This window comes from Schistocerca serialis, chromosome 5, assembly GCF_023864345.2.
Source record: "Schistocerca serialis cubense isolate TAMUIC-IGC-003099 chromosome 5, iqSchSeri2.2, whole genome shotgun sequence".
Classification (NCBI taxonomy): Eukaryota; Metazoa; Arthropoda; class Insecta; order Orthoptera; family Acrididae; genus Schistocerca; species Schistocerca serialis.
Genome location: NC_064642.1, coordinates 78,359,358 through 78,384,395, shown reverse-complemented (window position 1 = coordinate 78,384,395; position 25,038 = coordinate 78,359,358). Strand labels below are relative to the sequence as shown.

The 25,038-nt window shown below is 47.0% G+C and overlaps 2 protein-coding genes across 2 annotated transcripts in view; both read right to left on the bottom strand.

Moving 5' to 3' along the window:
- The window catches only part of LOC126481753 (putative mediator of RNA polymerase II transcription subunit 23), a 367,427-nt gene extending 365,029 nt beyond the window's left edge, over window positions 1-2,398 (bottom strand). The window contains exon 1 of the mRNA XM_050105708.1: window positions 1,120-2,398. Coding sequence (XP_049961665.1) covers window positions 1,120-1,792 — 673 coding nt within the window. The 5' untranslated portion in view covers window positions 1,793-2,398. The remainder of the gene's footprint in view (window positions 1-1,119) is intronic.
- The window catches only part of LOC126480734 (uncharacterized), a 182,274-nt gene that overhangs the window by 114,764 nt on the left and 42,472 nt on the right, over window positions 1-25,038 (bottom strand). The gene's annotated exons all lie outside the window — the stretch shown is intronic.

The following is a 25,038-nucleotide window of genomic DNA, read 5'->3' as shown; positions in this document are numbered from 1 at the left end:
CCGTTACTTTCGCCGATGCACAAATTAGCCTGTAATCAACATGGCAAACATAAAAAACACAATAATGCGCAGAAGGTGCCTCCAGGATGAAATTATCTCAATATTCTGAAGCTTTTCAATGCTGCCTCAATATTTATTTTTGTACAAAGCACATAGACATTACACCTGGAGGGAAAAATATTTATGGTATCTTATGTCATGTTTAGGATGTTTTGCGAAATTCAAGTGTATCCTTTTTCTGTGATGAAAGTCGATCAGTGCAATCGAATTCGAAGAGCAGTTTATTGTTGGCGTGTTCCTGGGCTCCACTGAAGTGGAAAACCGATACATATCCTCTATAGGCTCGGTAAAAACGACATTTTATATGTTTTGATACGTTGAAGTGGCAAATGCGGACTTACGAGGATTCAAACGTGTTCTTCACAGATAGAGATGACAGCTAAACTAATTTGCATCAGATATTGCACAATATATTTTACAGGCTCGTAATACGTTCCTTAATTGTCGTTGTTTTGATCTTTTTGATGAAATGAGTCAGAAAGTAAGGATATAGTTAGAGATCACAGAAGAGTCGCGAAGTAATGCGCCATAACAAATAGTCCCTTAATAACATGAGCAGTCCTATTCGATTTCAGTGTCAGGAAGTATTTTGTGAAAATATTTGTATGGAGTGTAGCCACGTATAGAAGTGAAACATGGACGATAAATGGCTAGACAAGAAGAGAATAGAAGCTTTCAGAATGTCGTGCTACAAAAGAATGCTGAAGATTAAACGGGTAAATCACGTAACTAATGAGGAGGTACTGAATAAAACGGGGAAGAAGAGGAATTTGTTGCATAACTTGACTAGAAGAAGGGATCGGTTGACAGGACATGTTCTGAGGCATGAAGGGATCATCAATTTGGTATTGGAGGGAAGTGCGGAGGGTAAAAATCGTGAAGGGGGACCAAGGCATAAATATATAGGCTGCAGTAGTTACTAGTAGGTGAAGAAGCTTGCACAGGATAGAGTAGCATGGAGAGTTGCATCAAACCAGTCTCTGGACTGAAGAACGCAACAAAAATAACAAGAACAACAGTCAATAATTGAACATTACAGCCTTTGCAGCCACTAATTACCTTGTCCATACATCTGGAGATTCCTCTGCACCATGGTCTGTGGTTGTTGCAAACGGGGTTGTTGCGTATGTGGCAAAGGTTCGTCCAGCGTCTGAGACAGTGGCTGTTGCCGAGGAGGTTCTCGAATCTCGTTCTGAGTTTGAAGCGGTTGTTGCTGTGGAGGATGTTGAATCTGAGTTTGAGACTGGATCTGAGCGTGAGAGATCGGTTGTTGCTCGGGCGGGTGTTCGGTTTGAAGCTGAGGTTGGGTCTGATTCCGAAGCTCCAGTTGACACTCTAGCTGAGGGTCAGACTGTGGCGGTGTTGCCTGATGTTCCGACTGCGGCTGTACGGTAACGTTGATGGTAACAGGCCCATTGTAGGTAAGACTGGGCCCCACGTGCACGTCGGAAGATTCGCTTATGCGGAGAGCGGGCGAAACCGGCTGTCTCAGAACTGTCTCCACTATTTGGCTGACGTCCATGTTCCCGGTTTCACTGTCTTCGTCCGATTGAAGACCATTATTGACATAGCCACCATATTCCTCTGAAGAAGAGGAAGAGACGGAATGCGAGTCCACGGCCAGCAGAGTATTATCCCCATCATTGTTGTCCCCGTAATCCCGAGATGAGTACTGCGTTTCATCTTCTGAAGAGTTGCACCGTCTTTTGTCTAAAGCATTTTTAGCCGCCATCACTATTGCACAAATCGGGTGACAAACAACAAGATGTGCCAAATATTCCGCTTTAAGGGGTAGTTTCTCAAAGCTGGATTCAGAAGATCCCTTCCTACCGCCGGAGCGATTCGCTGTGATTTCATAGTCACGATAGCTGCCATAAACTGTATATGGTTTGACGCAATAGCAAACACTACACTCGCAGCCAACAATCGGTATTCGCAAGAGAGCTGGTTGTTTATATCAGACGGTCGATGCAAACGCCAGGAAGTAATCAATCACTTCCCTAACTTTTCAACAATACGTACATGTCTCAAAATCAACACGATTACAGCTCTTTTATAACTTGTAGCACGCCAGTAAACGATATGAAACGACGTCAAATTGCTCTCGCGAAGTAGCGCACAATCAATGCTTACTCTTCGTATTCTGTCGTGCGCTGCGAGGAAAGTTATTGTGCGTGTATAATCGAGAAAATCTAACAGGTAAAGCTCTGTTGCGGAGGCGGGAAAGCGCACTCTTGGCGGAGAATTATTGTTACCCCTCGACTAGGAAACATAACTGTTGCGATGCACAGAAGGAAACGAGGAGAGCAACCACCGATCCTCTTGCTACGAAAGCTGTTCGCGAACTGCTGCAACTGGTTTCGCTGCCCGCTCGCTAAAACTGCAGGTAGTGTGTAGCCGCCGGTGGCGCCGCCCTATCGGATGACGTCCGACCAATCGGCACGGACTCTGTCCAGGAACTGCGGGGGTTCCCAGGCGTGATCCCCCCCACACTAGTATGTCTTCATGGCAGCCTTAAGCACTAGTTGTTGTAATTAATCAGCCTTGGATTTTCCTTCTTAAACTTACTGCAATTTAACAGTCTGAATGTAAATTTCGCCAAAAGCGTTCCGCTTTTATTTGTGAATCATCTACTGTGGTCATTCTGAAAATGTGGTAGTAACTTGTTTCTACACTTTAGCATTTATAAATTAAAATCAATATTTCCTTATCAAACTGGCGCGCTCTTACGATGTTTTTCACTCTCCTTCATGTTCCCAAGGTCTTTTCCTTCGTTGTTCGCAGAGGCTGAATTCGAAAAATCCGTGGTAGCGCATACACTTTTCCGCCTTTTACTAACCTGCTTTTCTGTATACTGCATTTGTGATTTTTCCACTTCACATCACTTTTATAAACATCACAGGAGAAATAGCACTGGAATCGTCACGTGTTCTGCACTCAGCACAGTGTTTATGTTTGTTAATTTGTTTTCTGCGTGGGTTACGAGTGCTGCCAACTTTGCGAATGCAGTTTGTTCTGTTTGTTCTGTCATGTATGCATGTGTGTGTGTGTGTGTGTGTGTGTGTGTGTGTGTGTGAGAGAGAGAGAGAGAGAGACAGACAGACAGAGACATTTTTCCACTTTTTTTCTAGCTTTGTTTGGCATCAGAGGGAATGTGCATTGTGATTGGTTCCGTAACGGTTTCCTTCTTTTGTTTTTTCTTGTAGTGTCAGTTCATTGTGTTTCACAATATTTCTCAGTTTTGTCCGAAACTTTTGGTTGGATGTAATTTGGTTCAGTGGTTTCGTTTTTTGTGATGTTTCTTAATTTGCGCTTGTAGTGATTTTGTTGTGTTGCTCTAATGTAGTTTTCAGTTTAGTCGATGTTACAAAGCCTGTATTGAATTGGTTATCAATGTTTTCGTTCTATCATTTCCTACCACTTACTTGCACTCCCTATAATCAGTGTTCCCTCTCTTAACTCCCCCCCCCCCCCTCCCGCGGAGGTTTGGCTGACAGCTGAACATCTGACACATCTTCTCTAATGCCACTGCTTCTGTATCAGAGGAAACGTGCATTGTGATTGGTTCGTAACGGTTTCCTTCTTTTGTTTTTTCTTTTAGTGTCTGTTCATTGTGTTTCACAATATTTCTCAGCTTTGTCCGGAACTTTTGGTTCGATATTATTTGGTCCTGTGGTTTCGTTTTTGGTGATGTTTCTTAATTTGCGCTTGTAATGATTTTGTTGTGTTGCTCTAATGTAGTTTTCAGTTTAGTCGATGTTACAAAGCCGGTATTGAATTGGTTAGCAATGTTTTCGTTCTATCATTTCCTACCACTTACTTGCACTCCCTATAATCAGTGTTCCCTCTCTCTTTTTACTCCCCCCCCCCTTCTGGTCAAGTGAATACAGGGTTATAATACACAAAATCAAATAGGGGTCATGCAGGAGTAGGTTTAATAATGAATAAAGAAAATAGGAGTGCGGGTAAGATACTACAAACGGCATAGTGAACGCATTATTGTGGCCAAGATAGACACGAAGCCCACGCCTACTACAGTCGTACAAGTTGATATGCCAACTAGCTCTGCAGATAGCGAAGACATTGATTAAATGTATGATGAGATAAAAGAAATTATTCAGGTAGTGAAGGGAGACGAAATTTTAATACTTATGGGTGACTGGAATTCGAGAGTAGGAAAAGGGAGAGAAGGAAATATAGTAGGTGAATATGGATTGGACCTAATAAATGAAAGAGGAGCCGCCTGGTAGAGTTTTGCACAGAGCATAACTTAATCATAGCTAACACATGTTTCAAGAATCACGAAAGAAGGTTGTATACGTGGAAGAGTCCTGGAGATACTAGAAGGTATCAGATAGATTATATAATGGTAAGACAAAGATTTAGGAACCAGGTTTTAAATTTTAAGACATTTCCAGGGGCAGATGTGGACTCTGACCACATGAACTCTAGATTAAAACTGAAAAAACTGCAAGAAGGTGGGAATTTAAGGAGATGGAACCTGGATAAACTGACTAAACCAGAGGTTGTACAGAGTTTCAGGGAGAGCATAAGGGAAAAATTGACAGGAATGGGGGAAAGAAGTACAGTAGAAGAAGAATGGGTAGCTCTGAGGGATGAAGTAGTGAAGGCAGCAGAGGATCAAGTAGGTAAAAGGACGAGGGCTAGTAGAAACCCTTGGGTAACAGACGAAATATTGAACTTAATTAACGAAAGGAGAAAATATAAAAATGCAGTAAATGAATCTCAAAAATGAGATCGACAGGAAGTGAAAAATGGTTAAGCAGGGATGGCTAGAGGACAAATGTATGGATGTAGAAGCTTGTCTCACTAGGGGTAAGATAGATACTGCATACAGGAAAATTAAAGAGACCTTTGGAGAGAAGAGAACCACTTGTATGAATATCAAGAGCTCAGATGGAAATCCAGTTCTAAGCAAAGAAGGGAAAGCAGAAAGGTGGAAGGAGTATATAGAGGGTCTATACAAGGGCGATGTACTTGAGGACAATATTATGGAAATGGAAGAGGATGTAGTTGAAGATGAAGTGGGAGATACGATACTGTGTGAAGAGTTTGACAGAGCACTGAAAGACCTGGTCAAAACAAGGCCCCGGGAGTAGACAACACTCCATTAGAACTACTGATGGCCTTGGGAGAGCCAGTCTAGACAAAACTCTACCATCTGGTGAGCAAGATGTATGAGACAGGTGAAATACCCTCAGACTTCAAGAAGAATATAATAATTCCAATCCCAAAGAAAGCAGGTATTGACAGATGTGAAAATTATCGAACTATCAGTTTAATAAGCCACAGCTGCAAAATACTAACACGAATTCTTTACAGACGAATGGAAAAACTAGTTGAAGCCGACCTCGGGGAAGATCAGTTTGGATTCCGTAGAAATATTGGAACACGTGAGGCAATACTGACCCTACGACTTATCTTAGGATGAAGATTAAGGAAAGGGAAACCTACGTTTCTAGCATTTGTAGACTTAGAGAAAGCTTTTGACAATGTTGATTGAATACTCTGTTTCAAATTCTAGAGGTGGCAGGTGCAAAATACAGGGAGAGAAAGGCTATTTACAATTTGTACAGAACCCAGATGGCAGTTATAAGAGTCGAGAGGCATGAAAGGGAAGCAGTGGTTGGGAAGGGAGTAAGACAGGGTTGTAGCCTCTCCCCGATGCTATTCAATCTGTATATTGAGCAAGCAGTAAAGGAAACAAAAGAAAAGTTCAGAGCGGGCATTAAAATCCATGGAGAAGAAATAAAAACTTTGAGGTTCGTTGATGACCTTGTAATTCTGTCAGAGATAGCAAAGGACTTGGAAGAGCAGTTGAAAGGAATGGACAGTGTCTTGAAAGGAGGATATAAGACGAACATCAACAAAAGCAAAACGAGGATAATGGACTGTAGTCAAATTAAATCGGGTGATCCTGAGGGAATTAGATTAGGAAATGAGACACTTAAAGTAGTAAAGGAGTTTTGCTATTTGGGGAGCAAAATAACTGATGATGGTCGAAGTAGAGAGGATATAAAATGTAGACTGGCAATGGCAAGGAAAGCGTTTCTGAAGAAGAGAGATTTGTTAACATCGAGTATAGATTTAAGTGTCAGGAAGTCGTTTCTGAAAGTATTTGTATGGAGTGTAGCCATGTATGGAAGTGAAACATGGACGATAAATGGTTTGGACAAGAAGAGAATAGAAGCTTTCGAAATGTGGTGCTACAGAAGAATGCTGAAGATTAGATGGGTAGACCACATAACCAATGATGAAGTATTGAATAGAATTGGGGAGAAGAGGAGTATGTGGCACAACTTGACAAAAAGAAGGGACCGGTTAGTAGGACATTTTCTCAGGCATCAAGGGATCACAAATTTGGCATTGGAGGGCAGCGTGGAGAGTAAAAATCGTAGAGGGATACCAAGAGATGAATACACTAAGCAGATTCAGAAGGATGTAGGTTGCAGTAAGTACTGGAAGATGAAGAAGCTTGCACAGGATAGGGTAGCATGGAGAGCTGCATCAAACCAGTCTCAGGACTGAAGACCACAACAACAACAAGCCCCCACCCCTTCCAGGTTTGGATGACAGCTGAACATCTGACACATCTTCTCTAATTTACGCTCACACTCACGACAAAAAAACTGCATTCAATAAATTGGTAGAATAAATGTAAACACTGTGATGAATCCAGAACACATGAAAACTACATTACTGTTTGCCTTTTGAAGTTTAAAAAGGTAAGGTAAAGTGGAGAAATCACAAATGCAGATAAAGCGGGTTCATAAAAGGCGAAAAACTACGAAGAGTGTATGTGCTACAACGGTGACCACCGCTAGCAACGAAGGAAAAAGCACAGGACTTCGATCCTTACGCTTATGTAGCGCAGTGGATGGTACTGAGTCATCAGTCTTTATCTATTCAGTTCGTAAGGTTTTCAATTTCTGTGTATACCTCTATATTTTTTATTTACTTCTGTAATTCAGTACGGTGTACCGTGAGTACTGCTGTAGAAGTGTCTCCTCGCTCTGTAGGGGTAGAAAGCGTTATTTTTTAAAAGATTTTTATTGAGAACAGTTTATTTCTTTGAAACGTTCGCAGAACTTGTCGAGGGCTAAGAAGCTGACGATACCGGTTACAGTCGGCCTTGCCAGCGAGCAGAGCCGCTGGGTTCCCTCCCTTGCTTGGCGGCCCCCGACTAACTAGCACGTAACTTTTCCGCTCTCCTATGCCTATTCGGGATTCTCAGTCAGAATGACTACACTTCGGAGCAGGGGGCTGAGCCCCAGTGCAACGTGTAGCCCTAGTTGTAGACTTGGTTGAATAAGCCCTAACGGGTAGATCTGAGCTAAGGTTTTTTTTTTTTTTTGGGTCATCAGTCTACTGACTGGTTTGATGCGGCCCGCCACGAATTCCTTTCCTGTGCTAACCTCTTCATCTTAGAGTAGCACTTGCAACCTAAGTCCTAAATTATTTGCTTGACGTATTCCAATCTCTGTCTTCCTCTACAGTTTTTGCCCTCTGCAGCTCCCTCTAGTACCATGGAAGTCATTCCCTCATGTCTTAGCAGATGTCCTATCATCCTGTCCCTTCTCCTTGTTAGTGTTTTCCACATATTCCTTTCCTCTCCGATTCTGCATAGAACCTCCTCATTCCTTACCTTATCAGTCCACCTAATTTTCAACATTCGTCTATAGCACCACATCTCAAATGCTTCGATTCTCTTCTGTTCCGGTTTTCCCACAGTCCATGTTTCACTACCATACAATGCTGTACTCCAGACGTACATCCTCAGAAATTTCTTCCTCAAATTAAGGCCGGTATTTGATATTAGTAGACTTCTCTTGGCCAGAGATGCCTTTTTTGCCATAGCGAGTCTGCTTTTGATGTCCTCCTTGCTCCGTCCGTCATTGGTTATTTTACTGCCTAGGTAGCAGAATTCCTTAACTTCATTGACTCCGTGACCATCAATCCTGATGTTAATTTTCTGGCTGTTCTCATTTCTACTACTTCTCATTACCTTCGTCTTTCTCCGATTTACTCTCAAACCATACTGTGTACTCATTAGACTGTTCATTCCGTTCAGCATATCATTTAATTCTTCTTCACTTTCACTCAGAATATCAATGTCATCAGCGAATCGTATCATTGATATCCTTTCACCTTGTATTTTAATTCCACTCCTGAACCTTTCTTTTATTTCCATCATTGCTTCCTCGATGTACAAGGCTACAGCCTTGTCGTACACCCTTCTTAATACGAGCACTTCATTCTTGATCGTCCAGTCTTATTATTCCCTCTTGGTTGTTGTACATATTGTATATGATCTGTCTCTCCCTATAGCTTACCCCTACTTTTTTCAGAATCTCGAACAGCTTGCACCATTTTATATTGTCGAACGCTTTTTCCAGGTCGACAAATCCTATGAAAGTGTCTTGATTTTTCTTTAGCCTTGCTTCCATTATTAGCCGTAACGTCAGAATTGCCTCTCTCGCCCCCTTTACTTGCCGGCCGAAGTGGCCGTGCGGTTAAAGGCGCTACAGTCTGGAACCGCAAGACCGCTACGGTCGCAGGTTCGAATCCTGCCTCGGGCGTGGATGTTTGTGATGTACTTAGGTTAGTTAGGTTTAACTAGTTCTAAGTTCTAGGGGACTAATGACCTCAGCAGTTGAGTCCCATAGTGCTCAGAGCCATTTGAACCATTTGAACCCCCTTACTTTTCGTAGAGCCAAACTGATCGTCACCTAGCGCATTCTCAATTTTCTTTTCCATTCTTCTGTATATTATTCTTGTAAGCAGCTTCGATGCATGAGCTGTTAAGCTGATTATGCGATAATTCTCGCACTTGCCAGCTCTTGCCGTCTTCGGAATTGTGTGGATGATGCTTTTCCGAAAGTCAGATGGTATGTCGCCAGACTCATATATTCTAGACACCAACGTGAATAGTCGTTTTGTTGACATTTCCCCGAATTATTTTAGAAATTCTGATGGAATGTTATCTATCCCTTCTGCCTTATTTGACCGTAAGTCCTCCAAAGCTCTTTTAAATTCCGATTCTAATACTGGATCCCCTATCTTTTCTAAATCGACTCCTGTTCCTACTTCTATCACATCAGACAAATCTTCACCCTCATAGAGGCTTTCCATGTATTCTTTCCACCTATCAGCTCTCTCCTCTGCATTGAACAGTGGAATTCCCGTTGCACTCTTAATGTTACCACCGTTGCTTTTAATGTCACCAAAGGTTGTTTTGACTTTCCTGTATGCTGTGTCTGTCCTTCCGACAATCATATCTTCTTCGATGTCTTCACATTTTTCCTGCAGCCATTTCGTCTTAGCTTCCCTGCACTTCCTATTTACTTCATTCCTCAGCGACTTGTATTTCTGTATTCCTGATTTTCCCGGAACATGTTTGTACTTCCTCCTTTCATCAATCAACTGAAGTATTTCTTCTGTTACCCAGGGTTTCTTCGCAGCTACCTTCTTTGTACCTATGTTTTCTGTGGTGTCATCGCCAGACACCACACTTGCTAGGTGGTAGCTTAAATCGGCCGCGGTCCATTTAGTACATGTCGGACCCGCGTGTCGCCACTGTGTGATCGCAGACCTAGCGCCACCACAAGACAGGTCTCGATATACGATAGAGCACTCGCCCCAGTTGTACGACGACATTGCTAGCGACAATACGGACGAAGCCTTCCTCTCATTTGCCGAGAGACAGTTAGAATAGCCTTCTCCTAAGTCCATGGCTACGACCTAGCAAGGCGCCATTAGCCTTACCTAGTTTGAGAGTTATCGTATAAAGGTCTCAAGAAGAACGCTGTATTCATCAAAGAATAAAAGTTAAGTATAAAGCAGCTACGTACTTTTCTTGCTACCATTCAATAGTTATCCTGTTCCAGACTTGACGCCAGTCGGCGTGTGTGTACGCGTGCCTTTCTTTCGGCTCCCTTCCCAGTGTGGCGTAGCACGCTTGTTACGCCACAACAGATTGGCGACGAAGGAAAAGTGTTCTTTCTAATTGCTTACATTTACTTGTGTCATGGCTTCTCCAGATGTACTGTCCGAATTTTATCGCTTGCAGAATCAGCAGACGCAGGCGTTATTGGATGCCCTTGGACAGCTCGTCCAGGGTCAACATGCCATTCACACCGATGCGGCAGCCGCCGCTTCACCGCTACCGCAGCCACAACATGCAGTTGCACCGCCGTTTCGCAGTTTTAATGCGGCGCACGAATCGTGGCCAGAATGGTCCCGACAGTTCGGCTTTCATCTAGCCGCCTACAGAATTCAAGGTAATGAGCGGCAGCCGTTTTTGCTTTCTTGTGTCCGTGTGTCCACCTACCGTGTGATAGTGAAAGTGTTTCCCCGACGCGACGTCGCAACTCTGTCCTACGAAGAAATTTTGTCTGCTTTAGATGCCTATTTCAAAGAAACAGTTAATGTGGTTGCAAAACGGTATACGTTTTTTTGTACAAAACGTACAGCCGGTCAAACTAATAGGGAGTGGGTAGCAACATTGCAAGGACTTACTAGGGAGTGTTCTTTTGACTGTGACTGTGGCCTTTCTTATTCAGATACAATGGTACGTGATGCAATTGTACAGAACGTTTCTGATGTTCGCATACGGGAGCAAATTTTGAAACTAGTTAATCCCTCCCTTCAACAAGTGATAGACATATTGGATAGACAAGACACACTTGACTGTGCTCAGGAATCTTTTGAACCTTCACCAGCCGTGTGTAACATTAACCGGCCCGCCGGACGAGCTGCGCGGCCCGGTAAATTGCCCTCGCGCACGTCGATGCAGCTGCCACCGCGCTCTCAGCCACGTGTGCCGCGCCAGCACACAAATGCAGTGAAATCATGCCCGCGGTGTGCTACTAGACATTCGCGTGAACATTGCCCGTCACGCCAAGCTATTTGCTTTTTCTGTAATAAGAAAGGACATGTTCAAAGTTTTTGCCAGAAAAAGCTCAGATCAGACAATCACAATCATTCCAGGCCCTTTGCTTCGCGCCAGAATCGAACCAAGGACACTCAGGATCGTGGACCTTCGCCCATGGACATTCATGTAGTTAATTCCGATTCGTCCAGTGCCACTTTCTCTAACAGTGACTGTGTTCATCCCACACAAACTGTGCGTCGACGTCGCCGGAAATCACGTCAATTAGCAAGTGATTCTGTACAAGTGTCTGTTCAAATTGCACAAAACAGTCGCTCTTGTCGTCAGCAGGACAATAAACTTTTTGTAGATTTGGACTTTAATGGCAAGGTCATACCGTTCCAGCTCGATACCGGAGCGTCAGTTTCATTGCTCAATCACGACACTTACAAACAACTGGGCAAACCTCCGTTGCGTGCCGCAAATGTTACGCTAAAAAGTTATTCAGGACAGCCGATCCCTGTGTTAGGACAGTGCACTCCTCTTGCAACATATAAGGGACAAACAAAACTGGTGCCATTTTAAGTTCTTCGTTCGTCTACTGCAGTGAACTTGTTTGGTTTAGATTTATTTCAGTTGTTTAACATGTCTATTGTAAATCAGGTCCTATCAGTGAACCAGACTGTGCCTTCAGACAGTGTTTCTCGTCTGTGTGACGAATTTGCAGACATTTTTGCACCGGGCTTAGGTTGCGCTAAAAACTATGAAGCACATTTGGAACTGAAAGTAAACGCGCAACCGAAATTTCTCAGAGCGCGCAATGTTCCCCACGCATTGCGTGATGAGGTCGCAAGAACATTAAACGATCTAGAATCACAGGGTGTAATTGAACGTGTGCAAGCTTCTCTCTGGGCCTCACGCTTAGTAATTTTGCCAAAACCTTCTGGAAAATTGAGACTTTGCGTGGACTTCAAGGCCACAGTGAATCCACAACTAGTGACTGTTACTTTTCCTTTGCCCCGCCTGGAAGATCTTTTTGCTAAACTGTGGCCGGGAAAATATTTTTCAAAGTTGGATCTAGCCGATGCATACTTGCAAATACCGGTGGACGACGAATCCCAGCGCGTATTTGTGGTTAACACGCATCTTGGATTGTACAGGTTCAAAAGACTGCCGTTCGGGTGTGCATCCGCCCCTGCATTGTTTCAGCAATATTTACAAACTATTTGTGCGTCGGTCCCTACTGCAGCAAACTATCTGGACGATATAGTGATCTCCGGACAGACAGAAGCAGATCATCTTGCGAACCTACGAACGTTATTTCAGGTCTTGCGACAAAATGGTCTTCGCTTGAGGAAGGACAAATGTGTGTTTTTTGCTCGTGACTTACCATACCTGGGCCATGTCATCAATGCCCAAGGCATACATCCGAGTCCAGAGCACTTCCGTGCCATACAAGATTTGCCTTCCCCTCAAAATGTGAAGCAGCTGCAGAGTGTGTTCTGCGCAATGCCTCTTCCATTTCAGCTCCGCTTCATCGCTTACGCCGTAAGGGTGTTCCGTTCGTCTGGACGACGGAATGCGAACGCGCCTTTCGCCAGTTGAAATCGGCGTTGCTTTCAAATACTTGCCTTACGCCATTCGATCCCCAGAAACCCCTTTTGTTGATGGTAGATGCATCGGATTTCGGGATCGGTGCTGTGCTTGCGCACAAAGTTGGCTCGCATGATCGCCCTATTGCCTTTGCGTTAAAATTGCTCTCATCTGCGCAAAGAAATTACTCACAGATGGAGAAAGAAGCTTTGGCTCTCGTGTTTGGTGTTACAAAGTTCCATGATTTCTTGTACGGTCGTCACTTTACCATCATCACAGACCACAAACCTTTGACGTCGCTTTTTCATCCGCGCAAGCCTGTACCTCCGCGTACAGCGCAGAAATTCATTCGCTGGTCTATTTTCCTCTCGCAGTACCGCTACGATATCTTGTTTCGGTCCACTGCTAAGCACGGAAACGCCGATGCGTTGTCCCGTTTGCCTGTTGTTGCGGATAAAGCATTCGATTCTTCCGAACTTGCTTGCATGTTCATTGATTCGGAAACCGATGAAGTGATCGACTCGTTTCCGATTGATTTTCGTCGTATCGCTACAGCCACAGCTGCTGATCCTGTCCTTGCTACCGTTTTGCGTTTTGTTGCTACGCAATGGCCTTTGTCAAAGTCTCGGATTGCGGATCCGTTGGTTCGCCGATTTTTTGCTCACAAGGAGAGACTTTTTGTTCGACGTGGTGTTATTGTTGCGTTCTGATAATGATCAGTCCAGAGTAGTGGTCCCACGTTCGTTACAGTCCTGTTTTACGGCTTCTTCACCAAGGACATTGGGGTATAGTGCGAACGAAACAACTTGCTCGTCAGCACTGTACTTGGTTCGGAATCGATGCTGCGATTACGAATATGTGTTCTTCTTGCATGGCGTGTGCCGAACAACAATCCACACCGCCGCGGAAAGTCTTTGCATGGCCAAAAGCCACTTCCCCTTGGCAACGCTTGCACATCGATTTTGCTGGTCCATTCTGGAATGCTCGATGGTTGGTTCTGGTAGATGCCTTCAGTAATTTTCCTTTTGTTGTCCGGATGTCTTCCACGACGTCCTCTGCCACCATTCAAGCGTTGTCTGCTATCTTTTGCATTGAAGGTCTTCCGCAGACTATTGTTTCCGATAATGGCCCACAATTCATGTCCGCAGAATTTCAGTCATTCTGCCAGGCCAATGGTATTCAACATCTGACATCCGCGCCGTTTTCGCCTCAGTCAAACGGTGCCGCTGAACGATTGGTCCGGACTTTCAAGTCACAGATGTTAAAGTTGAAAGAGTCGCATTCTCGGGAGGACGCGTTGTTGCTCTTTTTGTCGTCGTATCGCTCTCAGCCCCGAGATGGTCGCTCGCCGGCTGAGTTGCTCCATGGTCGTCCTCATCGAACCTTGATGTCTTTGCTGCATCCGCCGCATCAGGTTCCTGTGCAGCGGCAGACTCCTGCTTTTGCGCCAGGCGATGTTGTATTTTATCGCAACTATGGAGGTTCACGGCGTTGGCTCGCAGGGCGCATTCTTCGCTGCCTCGGCCGCGCAATGTATTTGGTTTTGGGGGCCTCTGGTGAGGTGCGTCGGCATCTCAATCAGCTGCGCCTCTGTCGTCGCACGGGTTCTGCCGCTCCCCGTCTGCTTTCAGCGACGGTGCCGTCCGGTCAGCGCCCTGGGGACCCATCTACTGGCTCGCCTCATGCCCAGGTGTTACCGACGATGCCTTCCATTTTGCCCCATGGCGACGCGCCGCCGCAGCCGCAGCCGCCGCCGCCGCCGCCGCCGCCGCCGCCTGTTCTCCCGCCGGCGCCGCCCGCATTCGACGCTTCGCTGCAGCCGCCAAGCGCCTCCCTGGGTCACGCGCCGCCGATCGCTTCCCATGACCAGCCGTCCTCCGCCATGGACCTCTTGCCCGCTCCGGACCACATGACATCATCGCACGTCGGGTACCCCGACGCAATGGAGGTCGACCCTTCGGCTCCTCCTGTCTCTTTACGGGCGCATACACCACATGTTGACGTGCACCCTGGACTAGGTTTTCAGGCGTTTCCTAGATCCCCTCGGACCGAATGGCCGGGTGCGGGTGGCACAGCCTCGCCTGTTGTTAGGCTCCCCACCTCATCGCATACGTCAACATGGGGTCCTCCCCACAGCGGGCGGAAACCTTATCTCACGACCGTTCGCCAATTTGCGGGGGAGGAATGTGATGTCACCGCCAGACACCACACTTGCTAGGTGGTAGCTTAAATCGGCCGCGGTCCATTTAGTACATGTCGGACCCGCGTGTCGCCACTGTGTGATCGCAGACCTAGCGCCACCACAAGACAGGTCTCGATATACGATAGAGCACTCGCCCCAGTTGTACGACGACATTGCTAGCGACAATACGGACGAAGCCTTCCTCTCATTTGCCGAGAGACAGTTAGAATAGCCTTCTGCTAAGTCCATGGCTATGACCTAGCAAGGCGCCATTAGCCTTACCTAGTTTGAGAGTTATCGTATAAAGGTCTCAAGAAGAACGCTGTATTCATCAAAGAATAAAAGTTAAGTATAAAGCAGCTACGTACTTTTCTTGCTACCATTCAATAGTTATCCTGTTCCAGACTTGACGCCAGTCGGCGTGTGTGTACGCGTGCCTTTCTTTCGGCTCCCTTCCCAGTGTGGCGTAGCACGCTTGTTACGCCACAACATTTTCCTTCCCAACTTCTGTGATGGCCCTTTTCAGAGATGTCCATTCCTCTTCAACTGTACTGCCTACTGCGCTATTCCTTATTGCTGTATCTATAGCGTTAGAGAACTTCAAACGTATCTCGTCATTCCTTAGTACTTTCGTACCCCACTTCTTTGCGTATTGATTCTTCCTGGCTAATGTCTTGAACTTCAGCCTACTCTTCATCACTACTATATTGTTATCTGAGTCTATATCTGCTCCTGGGTATGCCTTACAGTCCAGTATCTGATTTCGGAATCTCTGTCTGACCATGATGTAATCTAATTGAAATCTTCCCGTATCTCCCGGCCTTTTCCAAGTATACCTCCTCCTCTTGTGATTCTTGAACAGCGTATTCGCTATTACTAGCTGAAACTTGTTACAGAACTCAATTAGTCTTTCTCCTCTTTCATTCCTTGTCCCAAGCCCATATTCTCCTGTAACCTTTTCTTCTACTCCTTCGCCTACAACTGCATTCCAGTCGCTCATGACTATTAGATTTTCGTCCCCCTTTACATACTGCATTACCCTTTCAATATCCTCATACACTTTCTCTGTCTGTTCATCTTCAGCTTGCGACGTCGGCATATATACCTGAACTATCGTTGTCGGTGTTGGTCTGCTGTCGATTCTGATTAGAACAACCCGGTCACTGAACTGTTCACAGTAACACACCCTCTGCCCTACCTTCCTATTCATATCGAATCCTACACCTGTTATACCATTCTCTGCTGCTGTTGATATTACCCGATACTCATCTGACCAGAAATCCTTGTCTTCCTTCCACTTCACTTCACTGACCCCTACTATATCTAGATTGAGCCTTTGCATTTCCCTTTTCAGATTTTCTAGTTTCCCTACCACGTTCAAGCTTCTGACATTCCACACCCCGAATCGTAGAATGTTATCCTTTCGTTGATTATTCAATCTTTTTCTCATGGTAACCTCCCCCTTGGCAGTCCCTTCCCGGAGATCCGAATGGGGGACTATTCCGGAATCTTTTGCCAATGGAGAGATCATCATGACACTTCTTCAATTACAAGCCACATGTCCTGTGGATACACGTTACGTGTCTTTAATGCAGTGGTTTCCATTGCCTTATGCATCCTCATGAAGTTGATCATTGCTGATTCTTCCGCCTTTAGGGGCAATTTCCCACCCGTAGGACAAGAGAGTGCCCTGAACCTCTATCCGCTCCTCCGCCCTCTTTGACAAGGCCGTTGGCAGAATGAGGCTGACTTCTTATGCCGGAAGTCTTCGTCCGCCAATGCTGATTATTTATCAAAATTTAGGCAGTGGCGGGGATCGAACCCGGGACCGAAGACGTTTTGATTATGAATCAAAGACGCTACCTCTTTTTTTTTTTCTTTTTTATACATGATTATATTTAGGGAACGTGTACAAATGAGAATTCTAGTAACTAAGTGTTACAAGTAAGTGTTACATCAACAAAGGTGGCATAAAAGAGTAAATCACTGATGTAATTCTTCAATAATGTAACTGGTTCCACTTGGAGCCTCGCCATCGTTATCTGATATCTCCAATAGCGCCTTTGAAGGGCATCTGCAACGGAGGCATTCTGCTTCGCTAGTGCCTCAAGGAAAACAGCATCCTTGCAGCAGCTTGTCTCTTCCTTCGCTCATGACTGACAAGGCAGAACGTTCAGCCGTTAGTGTGATGCGGCACAGAACATTAACCGCAGCTTGGCACTCCCCAGCTGAGTGGGGGGTTAACGAAAACGCTGCGTAAATAATTTGCGAAGAGCGTACGGTATTTCGGTGTGCGTTCGAGGGCATTGTGAGCATTTTGTAGAAACCACCAGTAATCAAACTGCCCTTTCTCTCCGTCGCTAAAGATGTAGGCGACGGTAAGTCCTTTGAACCATGTAAGCGCATGATATTTTGCAGCCGGAAAGTAAGTTTCATCGGGAGAGAGTAGGGTCTGTGGGTCAATCATATCAGGTGTGACCCGGAGGTAACAAGCCAATATCTTCTGTGTTAGTCACCAAACCCCGGACGATGATGCGCAAGTAAAACGGTGTTCATCGGTATCCAAAAGGTGTCAATCTGGGCAATAAGGGGAGTCTGCCAGTCCAATAGTGTGAAGTCACTGTCGTGTGGCATATTTTTTGTTGGCGATCTGATACCACTTCGAACGCACCGTGGATGACAGATAGTTGTGGTGTATCGCTTTCCACACTCTTGGCCAGTGAACCGTAGGGTACTTGTTTTCCACCACGTTATGGGGAACATCCCGCAGAAGGTTGGTATAAAAATCTTTCGCCAAACCCCGGACGATGATGCGCAAGTAAAACGGTGTTCATCGGTATCCAAAAGGTGTCAATCTGGGCAATAAGGGGAGTCTGCCAGTCCAATAGTGTGAAGTCGCTGTCGTGCGGCATATTTTTTGTTGGCGATCTGATACCACTTCGAACGCACCGTGGATGACAGATAGTTGTGGTGTATCGCTTTCCACACTCTTGGCCAGTGAACCGTAGGGTACTTGTTTTCCACCACGTTATGGGGAACAGCCCGCAGAAGGTTGGTATAAAAATCTTTCGCCTTTGGTGGACGTGTGGCGGAGAGGTTCGAGCTGACATAGCTGTAATCAAGAATGAAGGTCGACACATGGGAGAGCTGTGGTGCGACGTGCGCTACCGACACCGTCGAGACGCTAGAGACTGGCATCAGAACCTGTAGTAAACGACCCGTGAGAGAGGTATACTGACTTTTCCATCGTTTCCTCATGTTGCTCATGTAAAGGGCAGCTGCTCTCGCCCTGACGTTGACCAATCCGAGCCCTCCTTTGTGCGCTGGGAGGGTAAGAGTGTCGTATCGTACTTTAAATATATGACCTGCGGAAACGTAGTAACTGAAGGCCGCCTGAAGCCGGCGACCTATCTGCAGCGGTAGTGGGAGGACCTGTGTCACGTAGTTGAGTTTTGATGCCACGTAGAGGTTCAGGTATTCAACACGTTGTAGCTGATTCCAGTCCCGGAGCAGGTTCTGTCGCACTATTGCGCGTATGATCTGTAATAACCGTCGGTAATTTGCTGCAGCTATTTTACGTACATCTTTCTTGAACGTGATTCCCAAATATCGCAGATCAGAAACTGGTGGGAGGGGAGCGAGGGCTTCCGGTCCTAGACCACGCCCAATATCCAACGCCACCGACTAGTTGATGTTCAGAAGACTGCCTGCGGCCTGTCCGTATCGCTCAATCCAGGTTAGTGCGCTTTGAACTTCGTCACTGGAACGAACCAGCAGCAGCAGGTCGTCAGCGTAGTCCTATAGCGAAAGGTAACGTCCCGCAGCGTGATGCCAGTTAGGCGGTGGTTAAGGCCCCCTAGGAGTGGCTCGAGTGCGATTGCATAAAGGTAGGTAGAAAGGGGACAACCCTGTCGTAGAGACCTCTTAATGGGTACTCGTCCTACCGTCCTTCCATTGACCTGGACGTGTGAGCTGGCTGTGGTCCAAAGACGCCGTAGGGTATCGATGAGGCCCGGGGGGGATCCCATACAGTCCATCACTCGTAGGAGGAAGTTGTGGTGCACTCTATCAAAGGCGCGGTTGAAATAGATGCAGACGATCGCCGCTCTCAGACGCTATTAAGTCCCTGCAGTCACCGGTGGCCATGTGTATGTTGGCTTCTCCACCCTGCGACGTCTGTTCTGGAGCGAGGATCATCGGCAAAGTCGTCTTAATACGGCTCGCCATAATCCTGGTGAAAATCTTGTAATCGGCGTTCAGCATTGTAAGCGGCCGATAGTCGTTAATCGATAGCCCTCCACCTGGCTTGTGTAGCGGTATGAGAAGTCCTTCTACAAACGCTGGCGGCACAATACAGTCTGGGGACATAAGTTCGCGGAACGTTATAACCCAGCGAGGCATCATGATGTCACGGAAAGTCCGGTAGAATTCAATGGGCAATCCATCAGGTCCAGGAGACTTATTGGCCGCACCTTTGTCCACGGCGTCTTCGACTTCTTCGAGTGAGATTTCCTCTGTTAGTGGATTCACGGAAGCCTCGTCGATAGTACGTGTTACCTGCTGTAACACTTCAGTAGTGGCCTCGTCATCGACGGTTCTTTCCTTGTAAAGATGACGAAAATGATCCTCCACCGCCTTTACTATGGTTGCTTGGGTCGTACATAAGCGACCGTCGTGTGTCCTGAGTTGTGTGATTAAATGTTGGCGTTGTCGGCGCTTATCCGCCACAACGTGGTGCATAGTGGTTTCCTCTGCAACCGTTCGGTCGTGCCGTCGCGAGCGGACTACTGCACCTTCTAGTCGGCGCTTCGTCAATGATAGTATGTGAGCTTTGATTCTGCTTTGGTCCTGTTGTCTCTCCGGGGAACGGGGTAAGGCGTCGAGGTCCCTGAGTGCCGCGTAGTAAAAATCGAGGGTCTGTCGATGCCACGCAGTCACGTCCTTGCCATATTGCATAAGTCTTACGGATTGCTGGTTTGGCACAGAGGAGCCACCACTCCAGGGTCGAGGTGTATCGTGGGTGGCGGCGTTCACAGTCAGTCCACGTTGCTGCAACTAGCCGACGGCAATACAGGTCTTGGAGATGAGTTGTGTTGAGCTTCCAAAAGCCATTGCTGCGCCAGACTTGTTGGGGGCGTAGGTGTATAGTGCAGATATAGGCACTGTGATCGGAATAGGCTTGAGGCCATAGTTCGGCGTCCACCACACCTTGTGTGAGATCTTGTGACACATATATGCGGTCAAGTCGGCTGGCCGAATGACTGGTAAGATGAGTGTGGCCAGAGCGGTTACCGTGGACTTTTTCCCATGTGTCGCACAAGTGAAGTTCTTGGATCATCGCACCCAGTTCCGGACAAGGCATGTAATGTGGAATTTGGTCCTTGGGGTGAAGTACGCAATAAAAATCGCCGGCGAAGACGCTGTGGTCGTATCGTCCTAGGAAAAGAGGAGCGACATCTGTGGAGCAGAATCTGGCACGGTCATGACGTCTTGTGGTACCCGACGGCCCGTAAACATTAATGAATCGGGTGTTGAGTGCCGTAAATGCTATTCCTCGCGCGGAGGGAAGAAACTTGACGTCGGTAACTTCAATACCTTCACGCACTAATATTGCCACTCCGGTGTCTGCAGGGCTACCGGGCGTCACATGTGTGGCGTAACCGTGAAAGTGCGGGAGTGTAGTCGTTTTCACTTCTTGTAGGAAAGCAAAGTCAACTCCCGTGACTCGTATGGTTTCTTTCAAAAGTTGGATCTTGACAGGAGAACTGATCATGTTGATATTCATTGTCGCCAGGCGGTAAGCCTGGAAACGCGTTGTTTGGGCGAGGTTATCCATGTTGAAGTTGGAGAGAAGCGAACATCGGAAGTGATGTCACCCCTCGCCAAACGTGGTCCTCCCTGTGCTGCTTATGCTGCATGATCCGGTGGCGCCTCAGCTGGCCGCGGGTCGGGATCTTGTGTCTCGACGTCCTCGGCCCACGAAGCGGGCGCGGATGTCTGTTCATGTTCCATAGCCTCGGAATGTTTGATAGTAAGGGACCGGCCGACTTCGCTGCCTGCACTGGTACCTTCCCGCTTTTCACTGTTTCTGTCAATGGGCTGATGGTCGAAAGCTGCATGTTTTTCTGTCTGTTCTGCAAGGTTGGAGTCAGTGGAAACAGCCTCAGCTTCGCGGCTGGCTTCTTGAGTGGTCAGTTGTTCTTCCCCGGCCGAATGCGAACCGCTGTGTTCCGACACGGTCCGACGACGGCGCTTTCGGCGTTTCGGTGATCGCTGTTTCCGTACATGGCCTTCATTGTCAGAAGACAGCACTGACTCACGCTCCGCCGGAACAAACGCTTCGGTCGGTACAATAAGGGAATCAATTGCCATCTTGCTGTCGTCAATGTCTGTCGCGTTCGGTAGCTCCAGAGTCGTAGTACTATTTTCCACCACTGGCCAGGTCGGCGGATCATCTAGGGTTTTGTCCGTGGAAAGTGATTCCTGTACCGCTGAAACGGTCGGCTGTGTCTGTTGTGTGGAGAACGTCGTGAGCGCCGCCGCGTAAGTCACGGGTAGAATAGTCTTCGCCGCTGGTGGTGCAACGTCCTTCGGTGGGAGTTGTGTGATCCGACGCTGGAGGCACTCGGAACGAAGGTGACCTTCCTTGCCGCATCCGGAACACGTCTTAGGCTGGCCGTCATAAATAACTATGGCCCGGCATCCTCCTATCTGTAGATAGGATGGCACGTGTAGTTGGAGATCTATGCGCACTTGGCGTACTCCATTGAGTACTGGATACGTCTTAAACTGGGTCCATTTATCAGCCACGTGTTCGTGTACCGTGTCGTAGGGGCGGAGCGCCGCTACAACTTCTGCCGCCGGGAGTTCAAATGGAAGTTCGAATATGCGGATAGTCCGCAGTCCCATTGCGGCATGGCCGACCTCGACGTTGCCAACATTGCCATCTGCGTGGCAGAAGCGGAGTTCTTGTTAAATCTCACGAAGCACCTTGTCGCATGTAGTTTCGTTTATGAGCTTTACATAGACCGGGCTACTGACGATCGAAAAGTGAATGCCGACAATGTCGGCAGCCGGGATCTTGGCTTCCTCTTTTAAAAAGCGTTCGACTTCGAGCGCCTTTGGTTGGGTAAAGTCGTTCTGAAATGTGAATTTCAAGGTTGATCTTCTGTATTGGTTTGCCATGGTCTTGTAGCGCGTGACACTGCAGGTCATACGAGTGCCAGCAGTCGTCTCCGGCAAGGAGCAAGTAACTATTTCAGACGAGTTTACTAATTCTTAACTGTGCATTTAAATGCATTCAAGCTCTCGATAGCTAAGACATTTAGCGCGTACCTTTTCATTTACATACTGCTTTACCATGGGCGCTGCACGGACCTGAGCGCTCACGAAGTATGACGACCAAGCAACTTGTGTGACATCGTGAATTCGTTGCGGGGCCCGAATTTTTCGTGGGCCCCAAAAAAATGAGATCTACAGGAAGTGCAAAATGGCTAAGCAGGGATGGCTAGAGGACAAATGTAAGGATGTAGAGGCATATCTCACTAGGGGTAAGATAGATACTGCCTAAAGGAAAATTAAAGAGACCTTTGGAGAAAAGAGAACCACTTGTACGAATATCAAGAGCTCAGATGGAAACCCAGTTCTAAGCAAAGAAGGGAAAGCAGAAAGGTGGAAGGAGTATATAGTGGGTCTATACAAGGGCGATGTACTTGAGGACAGGATGTAGATGAAGATGAAATAGAAGATATTATACTGCGTGAAGAGTTTGACAGAGCACTGAAAGACCTAAGTCGAAAAAAGGCCCCGGGGGTAGGTAACATTCCATTAGAACTACTGACAGCCTTGGGAGAGCCAGCCCTAACAAAACTCTACCATCTGGTGAGAAAGCTGTATCAGACAGGCGAAGAACCCTCAGACTTCAAAAAGAATATAATAATTCCAATCCCAAAGAAAGCAGGTGTTGACAGATGTGAAAATTACCGAACTATCTGTTAATACACTCCTGGAAATGGAAAAAAGAACACATTGACACTGCTGTGTCAGACCCACCATACTTGCTCCGGACACTGCGAGAGGGCTGTACAAGCAATGATCACACGCACGGCACAGCGGACACACCAGGAACCGCGGTGTTGGCCGTCAAATGGCGCTAGCTGCGCAGCATTTGTGCACCGCCGCCGTCAGTGTCAGCCAGTTTGCCGTGGCATACGGAGCTCCATCGCAGTCTTTAACACTGGTAGCATGCCGCGACAGCGTGGACGTGAACCGTATGTGCAGTTGACGGACTTTGAGCGAGGGCGTATAGTGGGCATGCGGGAGGCCGGGTGGACGTACCGCCGAATTGCTCAACACGTGGGGCGTGAGGTCTCCACAGTACATCGATGTTGTCGCCAGTGGTCGGCGGAAGGTGCACGTGCCCGTCGACCTGGGACCGGACCGCAGCGACGCACGAATGCACGCCAAGACCGTGGGATCCTACGCAGTGCCGTAGGGGACCGCACCGCCACTTCCCAGCAAATTAGGGACACTGTTGCTCCTGGGGTATCGGCGAGGACCATTCGCAACCGTCTCCATGAAGCTGGGCTACGGTCCCGCACACCGTTAGGCCGTCTTCCGCTCACGCCCCAACATCGTGCAGCCCGCCTCCAGTGGTGTCGCGACAGGCGTGAATGGAGGGACGAATGGAGACGTGTCGTCTTCAGCGATGAGAGTCGCTTCTGCCTTGGTGCCAATGATGGTCGTATGCGTGTTTGGCGCCGTGCAGGTGAGCGCCACAATCAGGACTGCATACGACCGAAGCACACAGGGCCAACACCCGGCATCATGGTGTGGGGAGCGATCTCCTACACTGGCCGTACACCACTGGTGATCGTCGAGGGGACACTGAATAGTGCACGGTACATCCAAACCATCATCGAACCCATCGTTCTACCATTCCTAGACCGGCAAGGGAACTTGCTGTTCCAACAGGACAATGCACGTCCGCATGTATCCCGTGCCACCCAACGTGCTCTAGAAGGTGTAAGTCTACTACCCTGGCCAGCAAGATCTCCGGATCTGTCCCCCATTGAGCATGTTTGGGACTGGATGAAGCGTCGTCTCACGCGGTCTGCACGACCAGCACGACCGCTGGTCCAACTGAGGCGCCAGGTGGAAATGGCATGGCAAGCCGTTCCACAGGACTACATCCAGCATCTCTACGATCGTCTCCATGGGAGAATAGCAGCCTGCATTGCTGCGAAAGGTGGATATACACTGTACTAGTGCCGACATTGTGCATGCTCTGTTGCCTGTGTCTATGTGCCTGTGGTTCTGTCAGTGTGATCATGTGATGTATCTGACCCCAGGAATGTGTCAATAAAGTTTCCCCTTCCTGGGACAATGAATTCACGGTGTTCTTATTTCAATTTCCAGGAGTGTAAGTCACGGCCGCAAAATACTAACGCGAGTTCTTTACAGGCGAATGGAAAAATTGGTAGAAGCCGACCTCGGGGAAGATCAGTTTGGATTCCGTGGAAATACTGGAACACATGAGTCAATACTGACCCTACGACTTATCTTAGAAGATAGATTAAGGAAAGAGAAACCTACGTTTCTAGCATTTGTAGACTTAGAGAAAGCTTTTGACAACGTTGACTGTAATACTCTCTTTCAAATTCTGAAGGCGGCACGGGTAAAATACAGGGAACGAAAGGCTATTTACAATTTGTACAGAAACCAGATGGCAGTTATAATAGTTGAGGGGCAGGAAAGGGAAGCAGTGGTTGGGAAGGGAGTGAGACAGGGTTGTAGCCTCTCCCCGATGTTATTCAATCTGTATATTGAGCAAGCAGTAAAGGAAACAAAACAGAAATTCAGAGTAGGTATTAAAATCCATTGCCGATGACATTGTAATTCTGTCACAGACAGAAAAGGGAAGAATAGTTGAAAGGAATGGACAGTGTCTTGAAAGGAGGATATTAGATGAATATCAACAAAAGCAAAACGAGGATAATGGACTGTAGTCGAATTAAGTCGGTTCATGCTGAGGGAATTAGATTAGGAAATGAGACACTTAATGTAGTAAATGAGTCTTGCTATTTGGGGAACAAAATAATTGGTGATGGTCTGAGAGGATATAATATGTAGACTGGCAATGGCAAGGAAAGCGTTTCTGAAGAAGAAAAATTTGTTAACATCGAGTATAGGTTTAAATGTCAGGAAGTCGTTTCTCAAAGTATTTATATGGGTTGTAGGCATGCATGGAAGTGAAACATCAACGATAAATAGTTTGGACAAGAAGAGAATAGAAGTTTTCTAAATGTGGTGC